The 21,814-nt window shown below is 40.8% G+C and overlaps 1 protein-coding gene across 1 annotated transcript in view; it reads left to right on the forward strand.

Moving 5' to 3' along the window:
* AK9 (adenylate kinase 9) overlaps positions 1–21,814 on the forward strand; it is a 63,052-nt gene that overhangs the window by 28,254 nt on the left and 12,984 nt on the right. Inside the window, exons 19-28 of the mRNA XM_051613585.1 lie at positions 2,813–2,914; positions 7,544–7,750; positions 8,692–8,819; positions 9,792–10,004; positions 10,624–10,890; positions 13,679–13,797; positions 15,474–15,693; positions 17,458–17,520; positions 18,245–18,451; positions 19,564–19,782. Coding sequence (XP_051469545.1) covers positions 2,813–2,914; positions 7,544–7,750; positions 8,692–8,819; positions 9,792–10,004; positions 10,624–10,890; positions 13,679–13,797; positions 15,474–15,693; positions 17,458–17,520; positions 18,245–18,451; positions 19,564–19,782 — 1,745 coding nt within the window. The remainder of the gene's footprint in view (positions 1–2,812; positions 2,915–7,543; positions 7,751–8,691; positions 8,820–9,791; positions 10,005–10,623; positions 10,891–13,678; positions 13,798–15,473; positions 15,694–17,457; positions 17,521–18,244; positions 18,452–19,563; positions 19,783–21,814) is intronic.

Here is a 21,814-nt window from a genome sequence, read left to right on the forward strand (position 1 = left end):
AGTGGGTCATTGAAGTAACAGGGGTTGCTTCAGGACTGAACATATTCAAGTTTATGGTGTCACTTATGTTTAAAAAGAAGAAATTGTTCCAGTTATGAGCAAACTACTTGGAGATGTCTTAATGAAAGTAAATAGAGAAGGAGACTTGGGGTAAATTTAACAAATGTATATAAGTGAGTTAAGGAAGCTAAGTTCAGTGCTTAAATTGTCTGTTGAAGACACGCAGTACAAATTATGTGGTAGCTCTTGCTTGTCGTGTCTAGCTGAAAATTAGAAGTCCACATCTTTTTCATGTCCCTTGACATGAATATTCTGAGCTTAAATAATTTTCAGGAATTTCTTCCTGTATTTAGGCTTTTTTTGCAGCAGCTCTTCATGAATGATTTTGTTTATAATAGGAGACAGCTATGTGACTTCATGAGAATCCATTTCAGGCCTTGTAGGAGTGAAACAGCTTCAGGTAGACCTGTGGGTTCATTCCAATCTTCCTGAAGTAAAACTTGCCCTGCCAGGTTTCAGCAGCACAATATCCAATGCAGCTGATCTTCTCCACTGAAGCAAACAGTTGTCATGGTTTAAAACTTTATTTTCTGTACTTCCTTTGTCAGCCCAGCTTTTCTGTCAGAGATTGCCCCTTCCTGTAGCCAACTCACCTGGGGCACACGGAGCCTGTGCCTCAGTCATTGTAGCTCAGGGTGTTGTGGCAGGTCAGCCCCATCTTCTCTTATGCTTCTTCTGCTACTCTTGCTATTTGGGCAGAAGGTCTTGCAATAAATAAATGGGTAGCTGGAGCTGATAATTCCAGCCATCACCTCCCATGCTTGTCCTTCACAGTTGTTAATAATTTTTATAAACACTTTAATATCCAGCCCTGCCTTTCTCAACCCCTCTCAGAAGGGGGAGGGTTGAATCAGTACCCATCTCTCTAGCTTTTATTTAATGTTCTTGCTTTTTGTTTTTATCATCTTGTTAAGACATTTTAAAGAACCATAAAAAATAAAGATAATAATAATTAAACCTGTACGTGTTAGGACATTTACTCTTTAGTCTTTGAAGATAAACATTTACCAGGAAGTTGATGTGTGCTTAGTCCTACAGCCTCTAAATATATTTCCTTTGTATTTTGTGGCTGGCTTGCATCATTATTTGTTTTTGCTTTTTTTCTGTCTCTTACTGAAGGCTTTTCAGTGAGAGAGTTTGAACCAGGACACTTTATTCATCTGTAGGCAAGGGATAGAAAATAATTTCTATGCCAAATTTCAAAGTCAGCTGTAGTGATATTAACTTCACAGTTTGGTCAGTCTTTGAGCAGGGTTGCATGATCTTCAAAGCCACTTTCTGCCCTACGTCATAAGCCAGATAGAATTACATTCTAATATCTGTAATCACAGGATTTTAGAGGAATTTCAAAATTTGAAACAGAAAGCTTATTAACAACTTGCTCAATTAGATCCCAAGTATCTTCAGTTGGTAAGTTCCTTTAGTCTCTCATTCAGAGAAAAAAGTCTAGGAGACATTGGCCTAGTACAGCTGTGCATTCCTTTGCAGAAAGAAAAGACAAAAGCCTATGAATAGAACTGCCAGCCTCTCTGAAGGCTCTTACCTCTTTCTGAACATCTCAAAGAAGCAGGACATCTTAATTGGCTTTGTTTAATGTCTGTCTGTCTTCCTGGACCCTACCCAGCACAGTTGTGTAAATGAAATCTCTGCAGAGTTTAGACACACAGAAGATGTTAGCCATGCTTGGCTGCTGTGCCACAGCTGTTTGCACTGAAATCTCTAGGGCTGTCTGGGATTGAGTTGTGTATCCATGGGAGCATTTGCATGGTGACAGCCTTAGCAAAGGCTCTTCCATTTTACACATATTTTTTTCTATGTCATTTTCTTTCTGTATCTTAGAACCACAGAATTATTGAGGCTGGAAAAGACCTTTAGGATCATCAAGCCCAGTCTGTGACCAACACCACCACATCTCCAGACCATGGCACTAAGTGCCACATCCAGCCTTTCTTTGAGCACCTCCAGGGATGGTGTCTCCACCACTTCCCTGGGCAGCCCATTCCAATGTCTGAGCACCCTTTCCATGAGGAAGTTCTTCCTGATATCCAACTTACACCTCCCCTGGAGCAGTTTGAGGCCAGGCCCTTTTGTCTTGTTGCTGGTTGCCTGGAAAAAGAGCCCAACCCCACCTGGCTACACCCTCCCTTCAGGTGGTTGAAGAGAGTGAGAAGGTCCCCCCTGAGTCTCCTCCAGGCTAAACAACCTCAGCTCCCTCAGCCTCTCCTCATCAGACTTTCCCTGTAATATACCACAATCTATTTACTACAGACCATCAAAACTCATTTTGCTTGACTGCATCCCTATATATATATATATCAAAACCAACTAAAGAGCTAGAATAAATGAAGAATTTTCTCAATTTGACACATGCTAAAGGCTGTAGGGTTCTGTCTGCTTTCCATGTAAGACACTGCTTCTTTATGAGATAAAGACTCCTGATTCTGCATAAATCAGCAATTCAATGTTTCCAACCTGGTTTTCCTAATATTTGTGGTTTCTTTGCCAAAAGAGATACACATGAAAAAAAAAAAAGCCATAATTGCAGATTTTAAAATGCATTCTTGTTTAATATGATGCTCTGCCTTTCCCCACAGATCAGACAGCTGATCTTAAAATGTTTGGCCCATGTGCAGTACCTGAACATTAATAACTAACTCTTTTTGTGCATGTGATCCAAAAATATCTCTGTTTCTGTCGTGCCCCAATCACTCCTCCATGGGCTTGTTACTAATGACTTTTTTTGTGCCAACAGAATCTGAGGACAACAATGAGCAGCTTCCACCTGAAACTGAGCAAATGTCCCAGAAACAGTCCAGTGACTCTACAGCTAATGGAGAGGAATCTAAATCTACAGGTTGGCCTTGTAGCAAATGCAATTTCTCTTACTAGAATCAAGAACTGCATGCCTTCCTCTTCTGGAAGCTTTTATTATGCTTGAAAGTTGGCTGTAAATATAATTCCTTACTCTAATTTCTTTCTTTTAAGGGAGTTTATAATGGAATAGTCAGGTTCAAGTTATTTAAACATTTATAAATGGAATTAAAGCCATGTTGCTATTTCCTGTTAAAAATAATGCACCAGGTACTTGCATTTGAAAAACCTCAAAATCCCACTATTGCTTCTACTACTAGGCTTCTACTGCCTAAATACCAAATTAATAGATTTGTTCAGAGAGCTCTGGAAATAACAAATCAAGTGAGCATTGCTGAAATTCCAGGTTGACATAACCTCTTGTATTCAGAAATCCAGGAGCATTCTATATGGGATGAAGTGATAAGGGAGAGAAATCAGAGGAATAAAAACTTTAGGAAGTCACTCTCATGGATTGTGACTCCCAAAAGAAAGAAAATAGAAAGAAGAAAATACCAGAAAAAAATGGGAGGGGGGAAAATCCCACAGGAAATGATCAGGTTGCAGTATTCACAAACAGCTTGGTTCTACAGACCATTTAAAAATTAATATTATATGCCTATTAATCAGAACTGCTAGTCCATTCCTTGTGGCAAGGGATCTTGGGAAAAATGGGAATGGGTGAATTTTAACTCTGGATGTGAATGATCATCCATAGCCCTGCTAGCAGCGTCCTGGAGTTCACACAGAGTCGTGTCTTCTTCTTGCTGGCAGAAGCCAAAATGCTGCAGCACATGCAGCTCCACAGAACCATAAGCTAATGAAAATACAGATAATATTCTGTAGCAGCCTTCTCTCAAAACCACTTTGAAGGCAGCTCATTTTTAATGAAGACAGACTGCTTTAGTTTTTCAAATATACGTTTTAGCTTTTATCATGGAGTCACAGAATCACAGAATGGTTTGGGTTGGAAGGGACTTTCAAGATCATCCAGTTCCAACCCCCTGCATGGGCAGGGACACCTCCCACCAGCCCAGGTTGCTCCAAGCCCCATCCAACCTGCCCTTCAACACTGCCAGGGATGGGGCAGCCACAGCTTCCCTGGGCAACCTGGGCCAGTGCCCATCCACTGCCTTTATCTACTAGAATTTTTAGAATATGTGAAAGTCTGGAAGAGAAATAAATCCAACATAAATTACTTTAAGTAGCAAGTTGTTAAATATGCACATTTTATGCTTTGGAAAGAATCAACTTCATCTGTAAACTGAACTGCTTTTCCTTCCATACACTGTAAGTCAGTGCACAGAACATGTTTGCCTATTGACTACATTTGACTGTGATTTGCTGAAAATGATTTGGCAGCAAGTATTTACAAGTCTGAAGAGTCTGTGTAAACAAACTACATGGTTTGTTCATAATGAAATGCATCTGGGTTCCAAGGAATGAAAGTGTCACTGTCACCCTGCATTTTGCCTTTCCATTTATTTTGCTACTTAAACTCTAATGAAGAAATGCTGGCTCCTAATGTCCCTCTCAGCTTTGGCAGGGCTTGAGAGGGGAAGACAGAAGGGTTTTTCTATCTTTTTTGTTGCTGAATATGGACTGAGGGCAGAACAAGTCGTATCTAATACTAGCACAACACTGGAAAAAAGAGATTAAAGGTTTTCCTTCCCCAGCAACTCACTTGGAGAACCTGGGGGCAGAAATCCTTTGGGGGTTGTTTGTCTCTATAGCAACTATGCTCAGTGAAGGCAAAGACACCAAGCAAAACAATATGAGACATTGCCAGGGAGGCATTCCCTGGGAAAGCTCCAGATTTAGGGCTGTGGAGGATTGTTTCCTATCACCTTTGTGATAAGGAAGAGAAATTAAAACCAGCACTTAGCTAGACTGCCACCTCCTCTGAAGGAAACTTGTTTACATTTTTAGAGCAATTTTTTTAAAAACCATTACTGTCTTTTAAAGTATTTTCCTTGACTACGTTTCTTATTTCTTTAAAAAGATCTTCTCAGTGTAAATCACCTCTGCAAGCAGAATTATAATAACTTCTATTACTTCTGGTTTTTTTCTACCTTCTAAAGGTACAGCTGCCTTACTTACTGTCTGGATGATTTGAAATATTCACTTAAATTCATTACTGTGCCTGCTTCATGACCTAGTGAGAACTGAGAGGTTTTTAAAGGGGGGGACTATAAAAGGCAATTTGTTGCAGGTGAGATCCAGACAGCAGCATTACCATCTTCCATTGGGCTGCACTCACAGCCCAGAAGTCACCTGTGTCCTGGGCTGCATCAACAGCAGTGTGGGCAGCAGGGCCAGGGAGGGGATTCTGCCCCTTTACTCTGCCCTGGTGAGACCCCACCTGGAGCACTGTGTGCAGTTCTGGAGCCCCCAGCACAGGAGAGACAAGGAGCTGTTGGAGAGGGTCCAGAGAAGGACCATGAAGATGATCCTTGGGCTGGAGCAGCTCTGCTCTGGAGACAGGCTGGGAGAGTTGGGGTGTTCAGCCTGGAGAAGAGAAGGCTCCAGGGAGACCTTAGAGCACCTTCCAGTGCCTGAAGGGGCTCCAGGAAAGCTGGGGAGGGGCTTGGGACAAGGGCAGGGAGGGAGAGGACAAGGGGGAATGGATGAAAACTGGAGGAGGAGAGATTGAGGTGAGACATGAGGAGGGAATTCTGGAGTGTGAGGGTGGTGAGAGCCTGGCCCAGGTTGCCCAGGGAAGCTGTGGCTGCCCCATCCCTGGCAGTGTTGAAGGGCAGCTTGGATGGGGCTTGGAGCAACCTGGTCTGGTGGGAGGTGTCCCTGCCCATGCAGGGGGTTGAAACTGGATGATCTTGAAGGTCCCTTCCAACCCAAACCATTCCATGATTCTATAAGAAGTTACTGCTTTGAACAGGGCTGTGGTTCACAAGGCAGCACGTGTGATCCCTACAGCATGAACGTGCCAGGGATGACACGTGCAACAAGCAGTTAGCTTAGCCTAGTTATTAATGCATCCTTTGCTTATTTTCTTCAAATCTGTGTTCCTAATGGATTCATCATCACATAATACATTACTGCTGCCCAAATTGAAGGAGCTTTTACCTGACTACATCTCTGTCTCATTTAGAATACATCACTGCAAAATGCAGCCTCATTCACTGTAGCATTTACACAACTTCTTTTAATGTACAGGAAAAGGAAGGTGTTTTCATGTTCCTATTTAGAGTCATGGCAAGAAATACATGTCATTGCACGAGAGAACTTATGTAATGGCATATGTAGAGTGAATGTGTAGTTTAGGAAAATGTAAATGTTAATAAATATTTTCAAGAAAAAATTAATTTCTAACTCAAGGTCAGACTGTTTGAAATCTGCAAGGGGTGTCTGCCTGATGAGATGATAGACTGTTGGTTTATCTTCAGGCTAAGAATCATTCCAGTACACAAAGGTTAGCCACTGAAGTGTCAGCCCAATTGTTCTGTTGTTCACATTTGAAGAGGATGTTGTAGGGGGAATGTGTCAAGGGCCTTACAGAAGTGCAGAGAGATGACATCAGTAGCTCTTCCCTTGTCCACTGATGTAGTCACTCCGCTGCAGAAGGGCCCTGGGTTGGTCCAGCAGGAGTTGTCCTTGGTGAGGCTGTGCTGGCTGTCTCAAATCTCCTCCCTGTCCTCCATGGGCCTTAGCATAGTTTCCAGGAGGATCTGTTCCATGATCTTCCCAGGCACAGGGGTGAGGCTGACAGGTAGTAGTTCTCAGGATCCTTGTTTCTACAAATTTTAAGAATGGGTGCAATGTTTCCCTTTTTCCAGTCCCTGGGAACTTCACCTGACTGCCATGCCTTCTCAAATGTCATGGAAAGTGACTTGGCAGCTACATCAGCCAATTCCCTCAGGACTCTGGGACGCATCACATCAGGTCCCATGGACTGACTTATGTTCAGGTTCCTCAGGTGGTCACAAACCCAATGTTCCCTTACAGTGGGAAGGACTTTGCTCCCCCAGTCCCTGCCTTGCAGCCCATCCACTCGAGAGGTGTGGGAGGAGAGGCTGCCAGGGAAGACCAAGGCAAAAAAGCTGTTGAGTACCTCAGACTTCTCCTTGTCCATTGTTCCCAGTTTGCTCATCAGGGGGGACACTTTCCTTGACCTTCCTTTACTGGCTGACACACCTGTAGAAGCTCTTCTAATTGTTCTTTGTGTCCCTTGCCAAGTCCAGCTCCTTCCACGCCCACTTTATTTCTTCCTAAGCTGACATGTTCCATATGAGGCACGTCCACGTGGATATCCTGTCAAAAACTGTTCATCTTGAAATAATAATGTATATTCCTCAAGTTTCTTTGCAGAAAGAGTAATTATATTGTGTGCTGCTTTAAATACCCACATGCAAATTTGGTTCAGTAATTTGACCTTGGTTTCTTTCCTAGAGAAGCATCAGGATATACTATATCAGCATCATTAATGTGGCATTTTCAAAGTATCTTTGTAAACTATTAATATAAAAGGTCATAGTTATGGGGGGGAAGGAAGCAGCATTGAAAAAAATATGCCATCATATTGAGGAAAAAAAAGAATCCTGAAAACATCATGATAATTTTAAAATGCAAAACATTTTAGAGGAGCATTGCCTCCTATATACCCTTGGATTTTCAGAAACCATGCTACGTGAGTTTGCAGAGGATGATTTACAAGATCTACCAGAAATGGAAGCAATTAAAAAGAAGATTGAGGCTTTCTTGGAAGACTGGGAAACAGTGGAGTCAGAAATCAAGATGTCATCTCAAATTCAAGTTGTTGTTTTAGAGATTGCTGAGCAAACTCCAGAAAGTCTGCTTAACCAAATTGTGCTGGCGATGGAAAGTAAGTAATACTGTTTAGGTGATTTACAGTTAAGCTACCAAGAGAGATTTTGAAGAGCTTGTATGATGAATACATTGAGGGGCTGAGTTATACTCACTTTTATTACTCACGTGAACTGGAACCAGGAGAAGCTGTGTTCTGTGAATGAGCTGAGAAGCACACGAGCAGCCTTTAAAACACAGGAAGAGTGGGGAATACATAGATTTGAAATATAAATCTATGTATATGGATGTGCCAGTGCCTACATAACAGTTCCCTAAAGGCTCTGACAGAGTAGTTCCTCACTTAACTTGCTCTGTCCATGTCAGAATTCTGGTTTGGGAAAGGAATAGATAACAAAGGTTCACTAATGTACAGTATTCATTGAAGTCAAAGAGACTTTCAGGATGTGTAATAATCCAATTACCCACCTCCACAGATTGTGTTTCAAGACTGAATTTTTACAGTATTGATTTTTTGGGGGACAGCTTACTTTTCTTCACTGTTGTGCTCAAATCTGTAACAATTCTGAGGACTGCAGAAATAATATTAATACTGCATTTTCCCTATCATTACCACAATGCAAGGGTTCTATTAACCAAAGCATCTGTTCTGATAATTTTATCATCAAGTCAAATTTGACTGATGTTTTTTTCCCAACAATAGGGAAAAAAAAAACCTGTTGCAAACAGAAATGGCACTATCTGTGTGTGTTTGTATTACAAGTTCCCATTGAAAATACCAATTAAAAAAACCAAACCAACAACCAGTAGAACTGCCATTTTTGGAGGAAGCAATTTACTAATCTGGGGAGAACATTTTGTTCTATGAGTTGGAGAAATGCAATGTACTGTTGGCATGATTTGCTTTCACGTGTGCCTACTTTTATGGGCAAAGAGAATATGTTCTGGCATAGCCAAATGAAAAATAATGTAACAGAAAAACAATACTAATCTTTTCAGAACCTTTTCAATACTATGGTTGGGAACTATCTGATGAAGACCTGAATGAGGAAGCAGAAGACCTGGCTGCTGAAGCAGAAGATAAAGAAGAGGAAAATGAAGAAGAAGAGGAAGAAGAAGAAGAAGAAGTAAGTATGCTGGATTCATCTACTTAGGCTTTTACTTTAACTCGTTTATTGTCAGTTTAAATGTAGCCCCAAAGAAGTCAGATTTTGCACTTGATTTTGCATGATCCAGTTTCAGCCTTTCTACAGAATAAATATCAGCATGTGCTTCAGGAAGGCAGTGGTTGTGTTCCTGTGTTCTGGCTGAGGGAGTTTTAGTCCAGCAAGGAGCATAAAGTAGAGAGAATGAATGTATGAGGGTTTTTGCCAGATGGCAAAGAGGGGTTTTATTAAAGAACCAAATGTGAACTTTGATTTCTGTCAATTCACAATGATTCTGGGAGCCATCCTATAAACATCAGAGGATGCAGGGTTGTAATGTGCAATCCTCTGTTTCATCTCAGCCATTGACAATTTTCAAACACCCACTTTAATGAAATAAAATGTCTGGCTTCACCTTTCTTTAGTTTTCATCCTTTATTGGAGGATTCCAGTCCTAAAACTCAACAGCACAGGATATCCAGCTGCTGTGCAGGAGCAGTATTGAATTTTTCTAGCAAATAATTTTCTTGGATAAGTAATCTAATGGTTGCTAATACCAGCTCTCATTGCCTTTTCTGAAGAGGCCACGGCTGCACATCTAGAAGCAACAGAAAGTGAGTTTCAAATACACAGCAGGAAAAGATTTGATCACAGATACTTTCAGCCTAATTTTGGTCCTGAACAGCTAACGATGATATTATCATTTCAAATTTAAAATGGCCATTCTTTTCTCAATAATTCACTCCATTGGATGGTTTGTTTTCTGACTCTGAATCTAAAGCATAAGCATTTTCATAGAGTTATATTCAGCTTACAAGCTGCCTTGGGAATACCATTCCCATTCAGGGCTCACCTCAGGGGTCTGACATTACTTAACCTGATCTACTTGATCTACTCAATCTAAGTGAACTGCTGAATCCAAATAGTTCTTGAAAATTCTGATAATATTTTCAGGATGAAGAAAAAACTCGGGAGAAGAAAAGGCAGATGGGAGACACAAAACACTTTTGTCCAGTCAGTCTGAAAGAGAACTTCGTCCTCTACCCAGGCCTCCTTGAATATGCAGCTAAATATCGAGAGAAGATTTATTACTTTTCAACTTTTGAGTGCAGAGAGCAATTCCTGGAGAACCCTGAGGACTATGTGGCTCACAAGGAACCAATACAAGTGAGAACTTTCAGAATTCTTTACAGCAGATAGTGACAGATTAAAATCCCTGTTTTCCATTCCCATTTAGAATTGTTTACGATTGCTGATTTTTTTCTGGGTAACAATAAATGTATCAGGCAAGTCCTTGAAACAAATAAATACATTACTTCCCTCTTGATGTTCTAGTGTATGCTTAAATCAACACACTGAATTAATGATAAATAAATAAATATAATAAAACAGAAAAGAGAGGAAGATTACACAGGCTTACGATAATCATAAGATGTGATTAACAAATCACACATATTGGGTTGGTTTTTTTTACTATCTTTAAGTCCTTTTTGTTGTGTTGGTTGTTTTTTTTGTAAGTGGAAGAAGGGTAAAAGAAGGGAAGATTTACCAGGATTGTCTAATGAAGATTCATTTTTACCTGTGGGAATCAACTGCCACAGTGTATTTGTTCAGTATTTCCAGAGCTCAGGTCACCAGCAATAGAAAGCCTGGAAAAACTAAAATGCAAAAGTATGTGACTGCTTCTGATGCAATTTTTATAACGACCTTTTGGAAGTGAAAACCAGTAGGGGTTGTGCTGTAAGCTCCAAATTGTTACAAAATACTCCTATATTTTTCCTTACAGGCTCCTCCTTTACGGGTGTTCTTCCTTGGGACACACGGAGCAGGTAAAACGACTTGTGCACGAAGGATAGCAGAGAAATTAGGCATTTTCCATATTCAGTTTGAAGAATATCTACAGCAACTGATCTTACCCAAAACGAAAAAGAAAGTTGGGCCCCATCTTGATGAAGAATCTGAAGCAGATGACTATAAAATGGAAATTCTAGCAGAGGAACTGGAAGACTTCCCTCAGACCGTGACTGAAGCTGAGTTAGAAGAAAGTGAACAGGTAATATTCTGATCTTTTTTATGTCCATACACAAAATAACCATTTTCAGACCAAAATAGGACTTTCCTCTAAAACTCCAGCTTGATAAAAATCACTTATGTTAAATTCTTTACTTGACAAAATGTGGAAAGATTAGTTCTTGACAATGTTTCCTTATGAATGCCACAAACATTCTTCAAAACATTTCCAGAAATTATGGCTGGGGTTTTTTTCTAAATAGTAGATACAGATGCTGGATGGGGCAAATTAAGACAAACTGGAAACAAAACAAAAAAAAGTCAAAATAATCATGGGAAGGTCTTTAAAATATGCAGATTCAGTTTGGTGCACATGTTCCAATTGCACAGGAGTTTAGAAATATTCACCAGCAGGGCTCTCTGCATTCTCTTGAAGAAAGAATAGAATGTCTTCACCAGCCCTTCAGTGTGATCATCCCTTGTAAGAAAATCTGAAATATTTCAGTGTTCATAACAGGGTAAACTAGTACTTTTTTAGAATCCAGGAATGGCAGGTTGGAAGGGACCTAAAGGATCATCTGGCCCAGCCTCTCTAGGCACTACTCTAGTTGACATGAGGTGGCTCAGCACCCTGTCAAGCTGAGACTTCAAACTGCCCAATGTGGGGGAATCCACCACTTCCCTTGGGAGACTATTCCAATGTCTGACTGTTCTCATGGGGAAACATTTACCTCTTGTGTCCAATGGGAATCTCCCCAGGAGCAACTTGTGCCCATGACCCCTTGTCTTTTCCCTGGGACTCCTTGTAAACAGGGAGGCTCCATCTTCTTGGCAGCCACCCTTCTAACACTATAGGTTTTGTCACCTGGATTGCAGTGTTGTCTTTCCTAGTGGCATCAGTGTCAAACCAATAAAAAACCTAGGGAACATAATATATGCCTTGAAGTTAAAAAATGTTTGAAATAGCTGGATATTCATGGCACTGGTAAAGTGATGAATAAATTATAGTTTTCAGAAAATCAGTTATTTTTCTGAATCAGTTTGAATACTGGTTGAAAATTGTTATAAATATACATTGTAAAAACCAATCCCCTAGAAGCTGTAATTTCCCTGAACAATAAACATTGACATAAATGTTTGTCAGGAGTGATTTCCTTTGTTAGACAGCAACACATGGGAAAAAACAGATAAGTTTTCAACCAAAATTAATTCTTCTTTAGACAGCAATGAATATACCTCAATAGAAGAAATAAAAGACTAAATCTGAGAAAACCCTTCTTGACTCTGAGGGTCCCAGAGCCCTGGGACAGGCTGCCCAGGGAGGCTGTGGAGTCTCCATCCCTGGAGACATTCCAGCCCCAGCTGGACGTGTTCCTGTGGGATCTGCTCTAGGGGATCCTGCTCTGGCAGGGGTTGGACTGGGTGATCTCCAGAGGTCCCTTCCAACCCCACCACTCTGTGGGTCTGTGATATGATAAAAGCCTTTATTGTCTGGATAAGTCTCAACACGGATGCACAGCACAGAAACCTTTCAGAAATGCACGATACAAAGAAATTTAAAATCCACCTCCTAGACAATGCAATAGGTGTGGTGCTGAGGGCCATAGTGAAGTGGTGGCCTTAGCAGTGCTGGGTTAATGGTTGGACTTGGTGATCTTAAGGGTCTTTTCCAACCCAAATGGCTACATTAACAGAACAGATGTCAGCCGCAGGAATTCTTATTCAGACATGGCCTTGCAGCAAGGAGTTCCCTACCATCATTTTGAAGGTTCCCAAATCGTTTTGGATCCTTTATTTTCTGCCAGGTAGTGCTAACAAATTCTTGAGCTATTAGGGCTAATATGTGTACTGTGTGGGAAAGGACAGCAGAGCTTTGAAGTGGATTCACAAATGAATCTCAGGGGACACCTTCAATCCAGATGCTGAGAGGGAGATGAGATTACTGAGTCTTCTCTCCAAGTGACTCTGGGTGTGGTGGATGTCTGATGGCCACTGACATTTAAAAAACACACTCTTTTGGTAGTTTCTTAAACAGAGGTGGCTTTTTACAAATGAGACCTTTGTAAGTTATGACAGAAAAAGTACTGAACCCTTTAAAGGAAACAAGATACATTTCTCTTACAAACTTTGACCTTCTGTTTCAGGGGAAAAAAAAGAAGATATTACCTAACTAGAAAGTAACAATTTGTTCTGTGAATTAATACCACAAAAAAATTAACTCAGCAGCTCAACCTCACAGTGTTACATATTGTGAAAAGAACAGTTTTTCACAAGAACTTGGCAACTAGGTTTGGTATTTGACTGCTTAGTCACTGATACCACTACTGCTCTGCAGAGCAATGCAATCTTTCTGATTTCTGGTTGTGTGCCCAGTAACCTCACATATCTTACTTTGGATGGCATCACAAGATAAAAGTTCCTTTTAAAAGTAAAAAAAAAAAACACCCCACATTCTGATGCAGAGCAGATGATAGTCTCCTGGCAGGAGATCATGGATAACTAAGTGGAAAACTTCTTGTATGCAATTAGGAAAACCTGTGATCATTTCACCTTCTATTCCATGGTGCTTGGGTTTAGGTGTCATTGACACTCATACAGCAGCAAGTGGCCCAACTCTAGGAACATACTCAACCTCAAGCATGTGGAAAATACCCCAAAATAAATCATGTCATCCAGTGAATTGTGGCAAATAAATGTACTTTGTTTCTGCTGGTTTAAATCAAGCCAAGACAGTACCTTACTTAGTGACCACTTCAGAAATCTGCCACGTAGATCTTCCTTTCTGATTTTTTTTTTTCCCCATTTGTTTTGTGGATGTTCTTTCTATAAAGGAGGTGGAATTAACTGCTGAGGAAGAAGCAATCAAAGCAAATCTGATGTATAATGAGGCACTGCCTGCAGAAGTCCTTGATAACATTGTCCCTGACTGGTGGAGGAAAGAGCCATTCCGGTAACTGTCCTTAGATTATCTCTTTCTTTAATTAAACTTAGGAAGTATATCCCCCATGATGTCCACAATGACAGATAACTATTGCAGAGATTATTTCAATGCTCTTGGAATTTTTATGAATCAGCCCACCTCTCAGTCTTGGTTTTATTGCTCTCTTTTGATTGCTATTTTGACAGTAATGTAGTATCTCGTGCCCTCTACACGGGACTGGCTAAAAGTAATAAGTGCACTTGGAGTGGATTAAATCACCTGAGTAGCAGGGTAGCTTTTGTGGGTTTAGAGGGTAGATATGTAAATAAACCTTTTATGTTTTCATGTAATTAATAAACACAGAGAGCTGGAATCCAGCTGGAACTCTGGGGTTCCATATTTTGTAAGTACTGTGCAGAAAGCAAAGATAAAGTATCAGTGGTCTCCAAAACAACACAGAATCAGGTTATCTTGTGCATTCATCACAATCTGCCCTCCAGTGATGTACCCACAACAGACTTCCCTTCAGATCAGAAAGTACCTCCATAACACTGTGATAAAAGTGGATTAATGGTGGATAAATAAAGAAGACTCCTAGAAAGCAGACTGAGTTATTAGGATGTACTTTCAGCAGGCAAAATCCTCTTTTCCATGTCCTACCTCTTCCATTCATTCCTGTCCAGATCACAGCTGTTGGCAGCCTGACCATTAGGTTTCCATTCCCCACAGTATGAGAAATGCCTGAAAAAGAACCAAGAAGATCCTCAAATACACTTCTATCCTCTCAGCCCACAGACAGGAGGCAACATTCTCTTTCTTAATAGTGTAAAAATAGGAAAATATTAAGAAAAAAGAATGTACCAACACAAAAATTCCCCAGCATCACACATAATATTGTGATATCACCTGGTATAAATTCAGTTTCCTCAGGGCCTATATAGCAGAAGAGAACCTTCATTGTGATATATGTCATGATCAGTATCTTCCACTCTGCTTGTTCCCACAGTGTGCAGGACCAGTTCTTCCATCCACTCCCACTCCTTGTAGCTTCTTTGGTTTTCTGCAGTTTTATAATGTATCTTATTAAGGTCTAAAGGAATAAAGAGAAGTACTAACAGATGACCACAGCATTCAGCTTCACACCACTGCTCATCTCATTTGAGACTGCAAGGGCTCCAAGAAGCCACAGAGTTTTCCAGGCATATCTGACCTGGGTTTAATATCTGCAGTAGGGGAGATGTAGGTCATGCTGAGTGGCATCCTACACTAGAAATCATTGTCAGGCATTTCTGAAAGATAAATGTTCAGACTAGGAGCTTTCTGTGGCAAATGTCACCAAAACACTGTGTGGGGCACCTTCTGTTTCTTTGAGAGTAGTGGCTGAGAGGTACTGGTTTTAGTCACTAAAGCAATACTAAGAACACCAAATATTTTGGCTTTTCAAAGTTATTTTTATATAATTATTCTCTGCACATTAAAACCTCAGAAGAAATACATTGTTAATACACCAAATAAAATACATACATAATTAAAATACATTTTACATTGTCAAAAGATAATACCTGAAAGTATTTTCCTAAGTTTACTCTTAACATGCACTTTTAATAAGGGAGTGAAAAATTATTTGGTTTCAAATTAATGCCATTTTTAGGGTGTTGCACTTTAAACTACACTGTGTAACGATAAAGATCTTACTTTCCACTTAGGTCCACAGGATTTATACTGGATGGTTTCCCTCGTACTTTAGATGAAGTCATGTACTTGTTAGAACATGGGCTGTGCCCTGATGTTGTGGTTTACCTCCAAGTAGAAGAAAGTGACGTTCTTGACCGTCTCGTTCCTCCACGTCTGAAAAAATGGCAAGAAAGACGAAATAAAAAAATGGAACATAAAAAGAAACTGAAAGACCTGAAAGCAAAAATAAGGGTAAGTTTTCAGCAGCCAGTGTTTTTCTGGAAGTAATTTCAGCAGCAGAGATCTGAGCACGGATTGTAAAACTCCCAGTGAAGAGCACACAGAGACAAGGAGATGGCCTCACACATTCACAGCATTCCTAGATTTACCATAGGAACCAAAAATAATTTAGGGCTCTTTTCCTCCTCTGTGCAATTAATTCATGCAGCAGCTCAGCTATCTCCCAGCCAGTCTGACAGAATGCCAGGCATCTGGGAAATGCTGGACAAAAAGCAGAGAGTGAATACAGCCATAAAAAAAATGTAAGCACACAGCTCCTGCTTGGTGCTGTTGTTGCATCCCAGATTCCCTGAGCATGGGCTGGGGGGATCCATCTGCACCTCCCCCAGGCTGCCTGCACAGCTGCTGTGTGGTGTCTGTGCCTCTGATTCCAATCAGGATACTCTGCACAGCAATGTAGGAGCTGTTGCAGCTGCACAGCCTGTGTTGGAACAGAGCTGTGCCTGCTACTGAACAGGTTACAAGTCACCTGGAACCTCTCTGCAGACACTTCCCATCAGCACAGGCAGGATATGTGCCAGCTTCCTAACTTTCTCTAAGTTAGATAGAAGTGCTTCACATGTAGCATCAGAAAAGGTCTGAGCACAAGTTACTGCAGAGCAGCTGACACAGAAGTTAATACAGCAGAATCTGGGGCAAGGCTCAAGCAATACTGGTAAGTTTTCTGAACTGTTTGTGCCAGAGGTTGGCTCTGAGAATGCCCACAATCTAGAAGAGTTAAAGTCTGTTTTCAGTATAGTCCTTCCTGATGCAAGCTGGAAATTGTGCTGAAGATGCATTCTAGTGACCAGCCCACTCCCTCCTCCAGTTTTCATCCATGCCCCCTTGTCCTCTCACTCCCTGCCCTTGTCCCAAGCCCCTCCCCAGCTTTCCTGGAGCCCCTTCAGGCACTGGAAGGTGCTCTCAGGTCTCCCTGGAGCCTTCTCTTCTCCAGGCTGAACACCCCAACTCTCCCAGCCTGTCTCCAGAGCAGAGTTGCTCCAGCCCTGGGATCATTTTTGTGGCCCTTCTCTGAACTCTCTCCAGGAGCTCCATGTCCTTCTTGTGTTGGGGGCTCCAGAACTGGCCACAGTTCTCCAGGTGGGGTCTCACCAGAGCAGAGCAGAGGGAAAAATCCCCTCCCTGGCCTTGCTGCTCATTCTTCTTTTGCTGCAGCCCAGGACTCGGGTGGTTTCTGGGCTCCAACTCATGGTGCTGACTCACGTTGAGCTTTAATCGAATCAATTAGCCATCAGTTATTTGACATGTATCTACTGAGTATGTAGGGGGGTCTATATTTCAAATGCTTATAACTTGGTCAAAATTGGACAGTTTTAAGTAGGCATAGGGAGCAACACATATTTAATACTCTGCTCAGTCACCCCTTTGCTAAATGGCAGAAATCACCCATAAGTTTAGGAACTCTGTAGCTCCCCAAGAAAAATCTCATGTTTTCAGTGTGATCAGAATCACAGTCCTTTTTTCTCTGCTAATCTCAGCCTCAGAAGTTGCCAAGTTAGTTTTACTAAAATTTACTTACGTGTTCAGCTAGTAGAGAGGCATATCTAGACTGCAGAAGTTCAAGCTGCACAGATAGTATTTTTTAACACTAGAAGCAATTAGAAACAGAGTTTTAAGGTGGAAAGAACAAGATTAATTCTAGGCTACATTGCCAGTTCTCAGAGGAGATCTTCTATTACCAAATACTGTCTTCTTACATCTTTTTTTCACCAACAGGAAGAGAAGATGGCTAGAAGAAGGGAAGAACTTTTAGCAGAACAAAAGCAAAAGCAACAGGAGGTAAGAAAACAAATTAATAAAAAGATTTTAAATACAAGTGTTTGCATTAATGTCTTAGAAATGTCTAGAACTTTAAGTCACACAGTTTTCAGGGCAATGCAGAGTAAAAGTGTGACAGACTGTCAGAAACTTCTACTTTCAAAAACAATTTGACATGATGTTTGAGTTGTTTGAGAAACTATTGATGTATAAGCACTAAAAGCAACATGATAAGAATTCTCACTAAGCAAAATACTTATGAATGTCTTGAATGTATCTAATTTGTAAGCATAAGAGTAGCCCCACTAATTGCAATCAGGCATGTGTTTGAAGTACCCTGTCAAATCCAGGGTTAATGCAGAATAAGATTGTACCAGGATTTCTTCCCCAACTCAATCACAAAGTATCTTTATTAATGTATTACTTGTCAACTGCCCTTTCAGCCAACAAGCTTGTTTGTTACAAAGTCCTGGCAAACTACAATCCTGGGTGTGAAAAAAATACTCCTCTTACCAAAACTCAGTGTAGCACTTCAGTTTTTAAGCACTCTTGGAACTGGCCCAATGCTTCAGTGTATAAACTAGGCAATACCTCTGTTTTCTTCTGAAATACAAATCTAGATTTTTGCTTAAGATAAAGGATATTCCCAAAAAGAGGTTTTGTTGAATTAATGATTTTTCTAATTAGAAAAGAGACACGGATACCATATGTTCCTGCAAAAAATCAAAACATTTTATTTTTAAAGGATTTAGAAAATGAGGAGCATGGTGAGGCCTCTGAGGAAGGAGATGGGAATGAAAATGAAGATATTGAAGCTATACTTGCAGAAGAGTTTTTTGAAGAAGAAGAAGAAGAGGCTGAAGAAGAACAAGAGATTGATGCTATTGAACGCATGCAAAATGAAACTTCAGAAAAGTATGACTCAGAAAGAGACAGTTTAGAATCTGTGCAGGTACCTATTCCACTGCTTATGTTGCTAAATTATGTGATCACATGATGCAGAAAGATTTTTTGCAGTTTTGTTTGTCAAATTTAAAAGTTACAGGGCTTAAACAATCGTGCTGCTGTACTCATGATCTAAATGTGTGAGCAAGATGGTGGGAGCTTCTCATCTCCTCCCACCCCAAGTCCTTCTCCTCAGGGCTGCTCTCCAGCCATTCTCCCCTGAGTCTGGATTTGTGCCTCGAGTTGTGCTGACCCAGGTGCAGGACCCTGCACTTGGCCTTGTTGAACTTCATGAGGTTGGCACTGGCCCAGCTCTCCACTGATTTTCTTGAAATCAGTGCAATTTCCTACAGCAAGGTAACCTCATCTCACTGCAGGTATCTGCAAGGTCAGTGCTCATGTCTCAGGCAGTGAGTAGATTGGCACCATTTGTTTACTATATACTAAATATCTTCAGGAGGAAACTCATAATGATTTAGCAGAAACTGTATCCACTGATCAGAGAGAAAGTTTACAGAAGTAAATCACAGAATGGTTTCAGTTGGAAGGGACCTTCAAGATCATCCAGATCCCTGCATGGGCAGGGACACCTCCCACCAGCCCAGGTTGCTCCAAGCCCCATCCAACCTGCCCTTCAACACTGCCAGGGATGGGGCAGCCACAGCTTCCCTGAGCAACCTGGGCCAGGCTCTCACCACCCTCACACTCCAGAATTTCCTCCTCATGTCTCACCTCCATCTCCCCTCCTCCAGTTTTCATCCATCCCCCCTTGTCCTCTCCCTCCCTGCCCTTCTCCAAAGCCCCTCCCCAAGGGAGGGACTAGACAAATGGATGTCTAAACATAGATAGAACACTTGCTAAATGAATCCAACCATCCCCAAAGTTAATGATCAGATCACCTTTTTTTAACTAGTGTGACACTTAACAGAGGCTGGGCAATTTAAACTTCAATCAGCAGGAAAACCAGTTCTCATTTCAAATAAAATGTTGCTGGTGTACAGGGACAGAGACCATGATCAAGAAATCCTTGTTAGGTCACAGAAAATCTTGCTGTCACTCATTACTAAAAATCTGGTCATGTTTATGATTCTAATATTTTGTTATGTTTTCATGAACCAGGAAGAACTGGAAAAATGGCTCATACCACAAATTGAGATCAATGGAGGAAGGAAGCCTCACATTGTCTGCTACCAAGTGTATAAGAAGCTGGGTCCTCTGGTGGAAACTCGTGGAAGCATTTTTGAGAAATGCTACCCAATAAGTTTGCCAGTTGCACAGAAGTTGCTTCTTTTCTCATATAAATTTCTCAGTTCCTTTGGTCGGTGGGATCCAGTCAAGGTAAGGTTCTTAAACAGCTGAAGAATATTTTCAAGAAGGAACACTTTCAAAAAAATACATGTCATATAAAAATGCTGTAAGACAGTAGGAATTACTACCAGAAGTATTAATGAAAACTACATCAGTGAATCAAAACTACACCACTGAATACACACCAAACACAGCAAGCCTTGGTGATAAAAGGTGTTAGACTTTTCAGTGCTGCAGCTAAATTCAGGCTGAGAGGCATTTAGTGAAGTTTGTTGCATTAGCATTAGTGACACAATTAAAGCTGGCAGTGAATCAGGAAAAAAAAACAAAACCCAATTCTCAGTGTTCCACAAAACACAGGATAACAGAGAAGGTCTTAAAGCCTTCTAGAAGCAGTGAAAACAAACTGAAAGGATTTGGGGTTTGAATTTGTAAGAAGTCACACAGATTGTCAGCAACCCTAGCAGTGGCAAAAAAGTAAATGCATGTGGTTCATCAACAATAATTCCTTGCTGTTTGAAGAGCATCAAGTCTAATTCCATAGGATTTTACTGAAGATCTGGAAAGCTGAGGTCAGAAAGTGCTGATGTCTGTCCCCAGAAGTGGGCTGATGTAGTTTTACAGGTAGCAAGTGAAATGTTTGCAGGTAAATATTTGGTTTTCAAACTAGAAGTAAAATCAGGTTGGAAATAATTTTTAAAAAAACAACAAACAATTAACAAAATGCAAAATCCAGGAAGTTCCTGAAGGAAACACACTTTGGCTTTCATTTTACCATGCTAATTAATCAAGTAACTTTCATCCCTTTTCTACAGCCATCATGTTGGGTCTTCACCTGCTCCCATCTGTGTCTACCTTGGCAATCCAAATTCTATACAGATGAGCTCTTATTACAGCCTTATTTAATCAAAATACTTCAAATGTTCTTGGATCAGAATTGCCTTTTCCATGGCTGCATCAAACAGGCATCTGGTAATTTAGGGACATATTAATAGATGTAGCTATTTCTTTTCTTCTCTCATTTCCAATCACTGAACCCGAGCTTCTATGTGCAATTCTTATCAGTCCCTACACCCTAGACCTTGCACTTTGTTCTATCAGATTTCCCTACATTTTTGTCATTCCATTTCTCCAGCTCATTCATTTATGCTGTAGGCTGGTTTTTACCAACCAAAAAGGACTATTCAGTTAGAAGAAGTCACAGACAGCTACTAGATTAAATCAGAGAAGTGTGCTGACAGTGGAAATGTACTTGCTGACAATAATGAAAGGGGAATGGGATCATTTTGAGAGTATTTTAGGATATAATAGAAATTATTTAGGAATAGGAATTGATTAAGGACCAGAGGATTTCTTTGTAGGAAGGAAGATGGAGTATATGCCAATTACTTTTAGATTAAACTGGGGTGGAAGTAGTTATGCAGCTGATTAGATAAGCAGAGAATAAAAGCGATGAGCTGGGGGATGAATGGGAGCAGATATATAGTGGAACAGACTCCTGACAGCTTATAAATTGTGTGTAAGTGCCCTGAAATGGCTTGGAGCAGGAATAGAAACCTAAGGATCAGAGCAGGGTCTGGCAAGGTAATGCCATGCAGCAGAACAGCCCCATCCCTTCCTGTAACCACCAGATCAACTTGTCTGTATATTTACTGGCTCCTTCAAGGAACACTTCCAGATTTGTGAGGGATGATTTCCCTCTACAGGAAGCTGAGTTGCCTCTTCCCCATTTTTTCATATATGTTCCTGTAACTACCTTCCTTTCCCTTAATATATTTCAATTTACTGAATAAAAGGTCAGATTTACTGGACTATGTTTGCCAGGATCCATTCTGAAGGCCTTTTAGAAACATGTTCACCTTCTCAACCTTCCATCTTCCTGGCAGGAAGGCCAACATAAGCACTAGGTTCCATGTTGCTCAGTATCAGTTTCACTGCTGTGTCCCTTGAGATCTGTAAGGTGAGTGCCATCTAGTCTGGGCAATTTTTTCTACAGATGTCAACAGTTTGTTTTAAAACACCATTTATTGACACTGTAAGGCAGCTCTCCAAGAAGAGCTGC

Source organism: Apus apus, chromosome 3 (assembly GCF_020740795.1).
Source record: "Apus apus isolate bApuApu2 chromosome 3, bApuApu2.pri.cur, whole genome shotgun sequence".
In the NCBI taxonomy this organism is placed as follows: domain Eukaryota; kingdom Metazoa; phylum Chordata; class Aves; order Apodiformes; family Apodidae; genus Apus; species Apus apus.